General features: G+C 41.8%; 3 protein-coding genes across 8 annotated transcripts in view; 2 read left to right on the top strand and 1 right to left on the bottom strand.

Annotated features, from left to right (window-relative positions):
• Positions 1–4868, top strand: part of tpd52l1 (tpd52 like 1) — a 6982-nt gene extending 2114 nt beyond the window's left edge. Inside the window, exons 2-9 of one of the 6 annotated variants that reach the window (XM_019890021.1) lie at positions 887–1073; positions 1205–1353; positions 1968–2069; positions 2810–2842; positions 3301–3315; positions 3622–3660; positions 4171–4231; positions 4624–4868. In XM_019890021.1, coding sequence (XP_019745580.1) covers positions 1029–1073; positions 1205–1353; positions 1968–2069; positions 2810–2842; positions 3301–3315; positions 3622–3660; positions 4171–4231; positions 4624–4746 — 567 coding nt within the window. In that variant the 5' untranslated portion in view covers positions 887–1028 and the 3' untranslated portion in view covers positions 4747–4868. The remainder of the gene's footprint in view (positions 1–886; positions 1074–1204; positions 1354–1967; positions 2070–2809; positions 2843–3300; positions 3316–3621; positions 3661–4170; positions 4232–4623) is intronic. The other 5 variants (XM_019889973.1, XM_019889984.1, XM_019889994.1 and 2 more) reach the window with 5 other exon arrangements.
• A 330-nt stretch (positions 4869–5198) lies between these two features.
• hddc2 (HD domain containing 2) lies at positions 5199–7367 on the bottom strand. The gene is made up of 6 exons (XM_019890033.1): positions 7266–7367; positions 6571–6692; positions 6400–6502; positions 6267–6335; positions 6003–6141; positions 5199–5864 (listed from the first exon to the last, which is right to left on the bottom strand). Exons 1-6 carry the CDS (start codon positions 7326–7328, stop codon positions 5743–5745), a joined length of 618 nt encoding a protein of 205 aa, XP_019745592.1. The 5' UTR covers positions 7329–7367; the 3' UTR covers positions 5199–5742.
• Positions 7368–7414: 47 nt separating this feature from the next.
• LOC109527879 (centromere protein W-like) lies at positions 7415–8620 on the top strand. The gene is made up of 3 exons (XM_019890047.1): positions 7415–7789; positions 7857–7970; positions 8405–8620. The coding sequence occupies exons 1-3, from the start codon at positions 7703–7705 to the stop codon at positions 8429–8431; spliced, it is 228 nt and encodes a 75-aa protein (XP_019745606.1). The 5' UTR covers positions 7415–7702; the 3' UTR covers positions 8432–8620.
• Positions 8621–10011: the final 1391 nt, after the last annotated feature.

The following is a 10011-nucleotide window of genomic DNA, read 5'->3' as shown; positions in this document are numbered from 1 at the left end:
TTTTTTTTTTTTTTTCCCAGCCGCATCTTTCCTTTTGGTAGTTCCTAGGGAAAATGTAAGATTTCCTTCAAAACAAGAGTAATTGATCTTTGTAATGCCCATTACCTCCACAACCTCCACCTTTTTTTCTCTCTGTGCTTGTGTGGGTTTTGTTTCGCATTCTTTTGTGGCGACTTCAACTGTCACAGTCGGGATGTTTGTGTGTGTGTGCGCGTGTGAGTATTGAGAAGTGTGGCTAATGTTGGTCCTCTTACCCTGTGCTGCATCAAGATGGAGCACATCTTTCAGGTACATTGTTTGGAAGTAGCATTGTGTGTGGGTGTGGGTGTGTTGCAGGGCGCCCGACGTCATGTGATCAATTATTCTTGTCATAACGGATCTGCTTTTACTGATCAGCAATTCCATGCATGAATTATGACTCGTTTTAATCATTTTTCTGCATTTGAGGTTCCAGTGAGGCCCGAAATATCCGTGTTAAAACCAAATATCGACATTGTCGAAGGAGGAAAGAAATGTGAAAAGCGTCAACGTTCACTGGTTGATGTGGGACTCAACATGGAGCTAAACCAAGGCACCAATGATTCTAGAAGCACAAAGTCCTAGTCCCAAATTAATTTGCCACTTGGAGGCTGGGTGTGTGTGTGTGTGTGTGTGTGTGCGTGTGTGTGTGTGTGTGTGTGTGTGTGTGTGTGTGTTAGCTACGTAATCCATGTCTGTTAATCTGGATTACAGACGGCCACACATGATGTAACAGTTTGTCATCCAAACACTTTGAAACACCAAAAATGTTCTCGATGACAGCAATATGAAGACCTGTAGGGGAAAAAAAAAAAACTGAATGGAAATTGCTCTTATCTCATTTCTGGGTTAAAACTCACCCCCATAGATGGGCGACTTTTGGAGCATTCGCCTTTGGTGGCACATGAACGTATGACGACCGCGTGTGCCCGGCAGGTTTTCTTGACTCGGAGCCGCTGAGGGAAGCGGACGAACACACAACGTCGGACGTCAACCTCAGCAACTCCATCATGACGGAGGAGGAGAGAGAGGAGCTCCAACTGGAGTTAACCAGAGTACTAAAACACGCACGCACAAATACAATGTTGCATTGTGGGTCAACCTGGGGGCGGGCGTCGCCATGTTTGTTTGGATAGTAAACGTCTGGTTGATTTTTTTTTTTGTTTTTTTTTTGGTCCTGGCACAGCTGGAGGATGAGATCAGCACACTGAAGCAGGTGCTGGCATCCAAAGAGAAGCGGCACGGCGAGCTGAGGCACAAACTGGGCATCACTGCTCTCGGCGAGCTCCGCGGCAACTTGAGTCGAGGCTGGCTCGATATGCAGAGCTCCACCGCGTAAGCGCAAACGGACACCGATGCACGACTCCAAAATTTCGGCCTACCCAGTGTTGTTTTTCTTTTCTAACGTGCCGTGTTTGTATTACACTGTAGTCAAAGGCGGACTTGTCCATCTATCAACACGGACGCCTGTTTTATTGACACACACGCGCACATTTATATATCTCCTCATCAATAATGAAGCACTTTGACCACACGGGTTTCGGGTGACACGAGCGCTTACGAACGCAATGCTAATCGTCTCACATCCCAAGATGTAGATCACGGGTGTCAAACTCATTTTTGTCGTTTCCCTTGGAGCGCCGTTATGACTGAAACCATATAAAGAAATCAAGAATCACGGTTTATACACGTATTGAAGAATCAATACAATACTTTTGGATGCCACAAGATGGCAGTCAAGTACTACTTTTGTCTAAATTAAGCTCCTACACTCCCAAGTATATTTCCTTGGCACCAATATGCCACAAGATTAAAGCTGTTGCGGTACTCTTTATTGGAAAAAAAAAAACGGGATGAAACTCCCTCCAGCCCACCCCGAAAAAAATCTGTGAATGCGGGTGTTCACTGTGTCTGGTGTTCACTGTGTCGTATTCTCTTGGGGTTTGCAGGTACAAGAGAACGTCCGAGACTCTGAGCTCGGCGGGACAGAAGACCACGGCGGCCCTCAGCACGCTCGGCAGTGCCATCAACAGGAAGTTTGGAGACATGAGGTGCCCTGCAACACTTTTACGTAGCTCATATTCCCTCACACTCACTGAACAGTGAGCACTTCATTCGGTTCGCCATTTCTCCGCCTGTCGGCAGTTATCTTTTATCTTAACACGTCACTCCTGCTCTCCGCCACCCCGTGACCGTATTTGTTGACAGCTCTGAACTTTTGTGTCAGTCTTTGCCCTAACTCGAAATGCGTCAAAAGCAGGGAATGTTGGGAGGATGAAATCCAAAACGTCACCCTGTCCTCTTATTTGTAGTTTGTTTGAGACGGGTCTTGTGATGTGAAAATATTGCTCCTGATACATAAACTGACACTCATTCCAATGAGTTCCTAAATATCTGCTCAGTGGACGAAGACAGAGGTGTAGACCTTCGTCCCAAAAATAACCGTGTGGCTGAAGCACATGTGCTAAACCACAACCCGTTAAGCTAACGGTGCTAATTTGGCTTCAAGGTCATCACGCCCCCATGTCACAGACCCCCCAGTTAAAATGGCTCTTTGACTTCTCCAGCTGGCAGTGACACTGAATTGATTTTTAATTCATCGTTTGCATCTTGGCATTGCATCTTGGTTAAGCTAATGTGCTGAGCTAATAGCCAGGCTAGCATGAAACTAAACGATTGAAAGTCTGAAACGCATGAGCATATTAGCGTTAGCATGTGCTGAATCGGGGCCAGTGGTTATCGGCCTGTCTCCTGTCTCGATCTGATAAAAGAAACAATGTTGTTCATACAGCATGGCCGGTCTACAGTTACTGTTTCCAAGGAGGTACGTTTGCGCGTGTGTGATTACAAGGCATGTCTCTTTAGTTATTATCCTGTGTGCGGTGTATTTTTTATTTTTTTTGGGGCCTGACGCGTGTGTCAGATTCAAGGATAATTCATACTTAATCATCATTAACCAACCAAACACAACACATAATGAGTGATTCACGGCAAAATAACTGTGGTCACAAGTGAACGACTACATTGAGAACTCCGTGTGCAGGCGTGTGCGCATTTGTCGATTCCAGCATGTGGTGAGCTTCTTCCTGCTGTGCTCATCTTAAATTCTGCTTTGTTGTCATTTTGTCTTTGTGTTTTCCAAGCCTCCATTTCTCATGTGATTTTTTTTTTTTTTTTTTTACCTTTTTAAACGAGCATATTTCAAACCAATTTAGTGGTGTAGTGCAGAACTGTTCAATGAAACACTCACGTTTTATCTCCCCCACCCCGCGTGCTCCCAAGGTCCAGCTCCATAGGGTAAGAACCTGAAGTTGCTTCCTTTACATTGTTTTATGTCTTAGACAATGCTCGTTTCCTCGATCAGAAAAATGTTCCCAAACTTTTTTGGGGGCGGGTGGGGAGGGGTGGCTGCAAAGTGTTGAAGGCATTTCAATTCATTTCAATGGGGATACAAGGTACCCTCTGAACTCCTTCCTTCGTTCCTTTTTTTTTTTTTATTTAATGTGCGTGTCCGTATATTTTTGCCCCACTTGTGTGTCTGTTTGCTAACCGCTAACGCTGATGTGAGCTCGGCTAATCATTAACTCCTCTCCTTGCGGACAGCTACTCCATCTCGCACTCTATGAGCATGCCTGCCATGAGGTAATTGTTTGAATATTAAGTATGTTACCATTTGTCAGAAACGGAATAAGCTAACAAGTCCTATAGAGTAGAAATGAAGACTGTACAAACTCAACACAAGTTACCTTTGTCTGAGCATATTCGTGTTTGTCCCAGCGCCGCATTCTCGCAACGGTAGTTTTAGCGTTGATGCTAGTGCTAATGATACGAGGGGTGTCCTGCCTGGTCCACCAGTAGTGGATGCCGCTTGCTCGGCGATCAGTAGGTTTTTTTTTAAATTTGTATGAGAATCACATGCCAGTAGTCTGAGCGGTAGCTTTAGCATGATGGTTGTGCTAATGACACGAGAGGTGTTCAGGCTGGTCAACTGATATTGTAGACCACTAAAATTTTGGTAAGAACATGGATGCAGTGTTGCACATATGATGTTATTTTAAGTGTCAAATTATTACATATGCTTGCTTTAAAATGAAGCAGAATTTGTTGACATGTGGTGAGGACAAAAAATATATTTATTTTTTTCCTTTCCAGAAACTCTCCCAGCTTCCGGTCTTTTGAGGAGAAAGTTGAGAGTACAGTATCGAACATCAAGGTATGTACAAATACACAATTATAAAGTCTGAAAAACAGCAAAATGTTTTCAACCCATCTTTCATCTTACAAGAGCGTGTTAGCTTCATGCTAACATAAGGCATACCGCCATCGACAAGCCCAAGGACATTACAAATAAAGTCATCATATAGACCACATAAAAACATGTTCAGTATAGTTTTCCCCTCGTCCTACATGCTTTCACCTCATTCAAGCAGAATTTTAAATCGCACTGCAAACATTTGTATTTAAAACAAAAAGCCCTTCTTTCGAGGCAGCTGTATGCGCTCTGAGTGTTCCTGTATTATTTGTTTTCGCTGCGTTTAATAAACCGCCGGTAAGTTTCTCAGCGACTGAAGGTTGTTGTTTTTTTTTCTTCTATGCGTTCCCAAGACTAAAGTCGGAAGTCCTGGGGCAGGAGGAAGCTTCGAGGACGTCCTCTCCTCCACGGCGAAGGCCAGCTCACAGGACACGCCCACTCACAACTTGACGGACACGCCCGAGAGGCTGGAGTAGGAAACGGTATTCATGTTTGCGTCATTTTGCGTCAATAGTCCTCAACATGAGTGGTCGCCTCCTTACTTTTTCTAGTTCACTTCCTTTTGAACGGAAACAATAAACGATGATCATGCAATATTTATCGGCTGCTAGTATGAACGTTTTGAAATGTTGCTGTATATTTTGACTAACTTTGAAAACCGCATATGGCGAATTTAACCCAATAAGATGTGACAAATATAGCCGTGACCTGAGTTCTTTATTATTTGACAGCAAGACACACATTTTGAGGAATTATAAATGGGTATTCGGACCAAGCTAAAAGGAAAACAAATAAGCACGCTGCGAGATGTAAGTTCTGAATTTATGACGGAGGTGTAGTTTTCTAATTGACACAAAATCCATTTTGGAATGGTTGATGATATATATATATATATTTTTTTTGAGTCTCCACTAATGGCCCATGTGCAGTTGATTTTGAGCATTTTCTGCTCCTGTATTGTCATGGAAAGTTTTGAAAGGATTTCACGTGACTGCCACGATGAGACACAGAATCCAATTCAGCTCTCGGGCTAATCAAATAATATTGAAGGAGAAGGCAAGTTGTACACAATCGTCTTGGGCAACTTAAAACCTCCAATTTGAAAGTGATAGCCAATACATTTATATTTATTCTGGTTCTACAACAGAACAACAGGGACTCTTGGCTCGATAAAGGTAATGTTGGACATTATGTAACAATGTTTTTTTTGACCTGTTCACAAACCCACAATCCAGTTTTCAGCCTGCTTGATATCATCTCTAGATTTCATTTTGTCGTGGTTGGAACACAATGACGGTCTCCTATATGTTGATCTGAAATAAAGTACATCTCAGGTCCCGTTTTTTTGATAATAAAATATTATTCAAATTCAACAACTGACTCATGGAGCGTTGTTTTCCCAGACGAGTGTTCATTTGATATTGCAGCCTGTTGATGCTGTGACTTGTGGAAAACTTGTAAAAAAAATGTGGTCATGATGCATGTGAAGGTGATTGCAAGTTGCCAGAGTTATTTGGTTCGGTCAAGCAACTCCTCCTCCTCTCGTCATTCAACGCACTGACCAGATGGAGCACGTCGGGATGCTGGAAACAACCTGCAAAATCACAAAATGATTGCGACAATTATATTTCCTCCTCAACTTTCCAAGCCACGCAAAATTGCTACTTTGAGAAATGTTGAGCAGATGAACAATCTATGGGGGAAATGTACCCCAAATGAATGTCGGGCTCACCCTGAGTGGAGTCAAAAAACTCCTGTAGTCTCCCTGGCGTTCCCTCCAGCTCTTCATACTCGTGCGCCTGCAGGATCATTTCCAGGCGGTCAAATTCTTTCACCAGCCTGGCTTCTGCGCTGCTCTGGTGCTCGTATTCCTAAACACCCCCCATAATATGTATATTAAATATGTATAATTTTATTCTGCCAAATAGCCTAAAACAAAAATCAGGATCAATTGGGCTCTAGTGAGGTTTGAGCCAGTAAAACATTCAAACTTTACCTCCCACAGTGCATATATCTCCTGCCCGAGGTGATCTGGCGTGAGACTCGATAGCTGCCTCATGGCTGCCTAAAGGAAAATACTTTTTAATCAACAAAAACAAACATCAGTAGAGCGCTGCTGCTCACTCAACCTCCTCCCGCCGGTGTTTCTCCGCTTTGCTGATGTTGTCGGACGGCGCAATATCTCCCACGATGCACTCGGCCATGTCATGAACCAAAGCTAACTTGATACACCTGAGGAAAACAGGAGACTAATATTGATAGCTCACTCAAAGGAGACAAAAAGCGCAAAATGAACCCACTTGTCCTTATCCACTTTAGGGTCTGTGATGACCAGAGACATCAGGGCCATGCGGTACATGTGGTCCGACACACTTTCTGGGTCCTGTACCTTCCTGTGCACCCAGCCTGTCCGTGGTATCCTCTGCAGGAAAGACAATAACATTTTAACTGTTGTCATTTATCAATTCAGCGTGACAAAATCAGAAAAAAATTCAATCAAATAGTCGACACTCACTGGGCATTCCGATCATGAAACATATTAATTCGAGCAGCTGGTTGTAACAGGTTTTGCTCTAACAAATCTGTGAGTGGAAAAATGTTGGCATCGTTTAGGGCCAGCGCCCTGGCCCAGTCAAGACGAATTTGAAATCTGATTGGTTAAAGAAACAGCTCATTTCTTAACAGTAACATAAGTCTGCACTGTAGTACTGATTAAGGGCGTTTGGGAAGATTAGATTTATATAGCTGCCACTTAAACGGAATATATGTCTTGATAACACAGTATTAGTCGGATCTTAAATAAACTATTTCAAATCAACCCTTTTATTCAAGTATATTATTTTATTAGGAGTCATACCATTTCTGAGGTTGTGGCAGAAACTCAAAGCATAATAAATAGGATTAAAACACAACTATTCCTGCATGGCTAAAGTAATACAAACGCATTACGGCAATTGTTACTGAACAAATATTACATTTAGAATTATTGTCTTACTTTAAGATGGCCGATTAGTTTTAAAAATTGGAGCATTTTCATTGCGTCTGTAGGGGCCGCCATGTCTTTTTCTTCTTCTACGCTCCACGCGCAGAGCACTGAACGGATCACGCCGTCCACACGATGAAAAGTAAGCATAGCCGTGGGATTAAATTAAAAAAATAAACATCTCGCCTGTTTTTAAAAAAGTGTATGTAAAAGAAAACCAAAGTGCATTTATTTCACGTTTCATTTGTTCAGCACACATGAACAAATATGATACATTGTGTTCGACTTGTACGGCGGTAAAGAGAGAGCAGGCACTCTAATTAACCGGAGAAGAAGAAGAAGGTTACCCGAGAAGAAGGCTCACCCCGGAAGTCTATGCAAGCGGGCTATTTGAAAACGTAAACTCGTCTTTTCCTGCTCGCGTTTTCAACCCCTCAAACATTTCCGTCATGCCGAGCAAACTGCCGAGACTCAAGCAAAGAGTCAAATCCAAGATGAAGACTAACATTAACGTGAGGCCGGCGTCGGAAGCAATGGTAAGCCGCCGTTTGTGACTGCTTCAGTGGGCTAATGGCTAGCTTGCTAAGGTAACCGTGTTCGCAGATGGAGCTCCTCGCTGTGCTTTTCCTCAACAATTTGGCCCAAGAAGCAAAAGCCAAAGCGTTTGAGGAGAGATCCGCAACGATCCGGGCCCATCACGTCAAAGCAGTCGCCAAGGTAATTCCGCAAACGGTAGAAACACTCTGTCTTTAAGCAAAAGTATAGATATGTGTGCATGCAACAAGGCTGTTAAAAGTATTGATTTTACTCGTTCAGTTAAGTGCAGACTCGGAAATGTACAAAAGGGAAAATGAATCTTTACTGTTGTCAGTGAACGCTTTGATAACCTGACAAAGAAATGACCAGGAAATAAGTGTACAGTACAAGCAAGAAGGCCTTCCAATAAATATGCGCACAAATTGAAATGCAATGTGATGATTGGTACATTTGACGAATTAGATACTGTGCACACTGCAATGTTGTACTGTACATGTACTGCATGTTCCTTGTACCGCCCTAACAAATCATCCTATGTCTTTATTTTTTAATACAAATAAATAAATCTTGCACCCCAGCATGGATGTTAATTCACATTCACTTTATTTCTTCAGAGAGTGCTGAAAAATGCCAGAGGATGAAGACCATGTTTTGATGATCATCCTTTCGCCCACCGGGAAGTGCTTTATTTTTTCCTGTCTATCTAATGTTGCTTCACTTTGATTTTCTCAATTCAAATGATCTGTTCCTTCCATTTTTGCTTTCTTAACTTGGTGTATACTGTATTCCTAATAATAAATCCACTGAATATTCTTCAATGGCTGAACTCATCTGTTATCTGTTGTGTATTTTGTTCGAGCACGTACGATTTTCTGGTGATATGTTTGAGGTCTGGCTGGAATTTATCAGGGTATTTTTCATTTCGAAGGGTGTTTGAAAGTCGCCTTTTTAGCTGTACTGTCAAATCATAAAGTACTTTTTTTTTCTTTGACATTTTCCTAATGTGGTGCAGTATTGTATATTGTCATAAGATAAAACCTTTATTTGTCTCACAATGGAGAAATTCGCAATTTGCAGCAGCAACATTTAAAATATATATTTTTCCCTATTATGGACAGTATCTTGTAAATGTCAACTGTCTCGTAATACTCCAACTTTGCGATGAATAGCATGTCTCATATTGACTCATTGTGTACATACTTATGCAACTGGCCTTCATTTTTGTAAAAAAAAAAAAGTATATATATATATATGGTATTCCAATTTTTTCACCTTACATTGTGCCTTGTGTTGACAGTGAAGAGATGGACTGTCTGGCGAGCCTCCGTGCCACCATTAACTCATCAACACCAATTTGAAAGTGGCCTCCGTTGCAAGGTAAGTGACTCCCCCAAAAAAGTGCATTTCAGTAATCCGGGCGAGATCCGATGAAACATGGGTTTCCGTTTCAAAACTAGCATGTATGTTTTTTCAAATCTGAAGGGAAGTCACAGTGCCCCGTGGAAAACCCACATAAACGCAGGAAGTGCATAAATCCCAGAGTTGAGATTCGAACACAGAACCGTAGAGCTGTGAGGCAGCCGTACTAACCAGTAGCCCCACTGTACGCCTGCAGCTGTTTTATAAGTGTCAGATCAGTTTGAAAGGCCGTATGATAAACTACTGTATTGTCCTGCTTATTCACATTTCATTTGGTTTGTGTGTCCACGCCACTCGTACTTTCAGATTTGAGCATGTGCATTAAATGTATGTCTCCACAAGGTGATGCTGTTGAACAAATTGTGCGTTTGGTTCTGAGGGTTGAAGTCAGGCGATTTATTATTATTATTATTGCGCTATTTTTAGTTCATTGGTTTAAATATTAAAGAAAATGTCCAATTTCAAGTTGAGACAAAAATCTCAAAATACATGAACTAAACTAACAATGAAAGATTCAAACATGTATTTAGTTGTACTTATATTTTGTTTTTGTGTGTGATTAACTTTAAATAGCATTTCCCAATGAATTTAACTTCATTGGACAAAATAATTATAACAAAATTAGATGCAGTATACATTTACATTTTTTTGCATTAAAGTGTAGAAAGTGATTTGAACATTCAATATAGAACTCTGATTTTCCTTGACTTTATCTCCGACTTTAACTACTCTTGAGATCAAGCCTAGCTGCAGACAAACTATCATAGAGACTGTAGGGTGTGTTTTTTCATCTCCAGGACCT

The sequence above is a fragment of the Hippocampus comes genome, unplaced genomic scaffold (assembly GCF_001891065.2).
Source record: "Hippocampus comes isolate QL1 unplaced genomic scaffold, H_comes_QL1_v1.1 scaffold397, whole genome shotgun sequence".
NCBI classification, from domain to species: Eukaryota; Metazoa; Chordata; class Actinopteri; order Syngnathiformes; family Syngnathidae; genus Hippocampus; species Hippocampus comes.
This window is presented reverse-complemented; position numbering and strand designations above follow the sequence as displayed.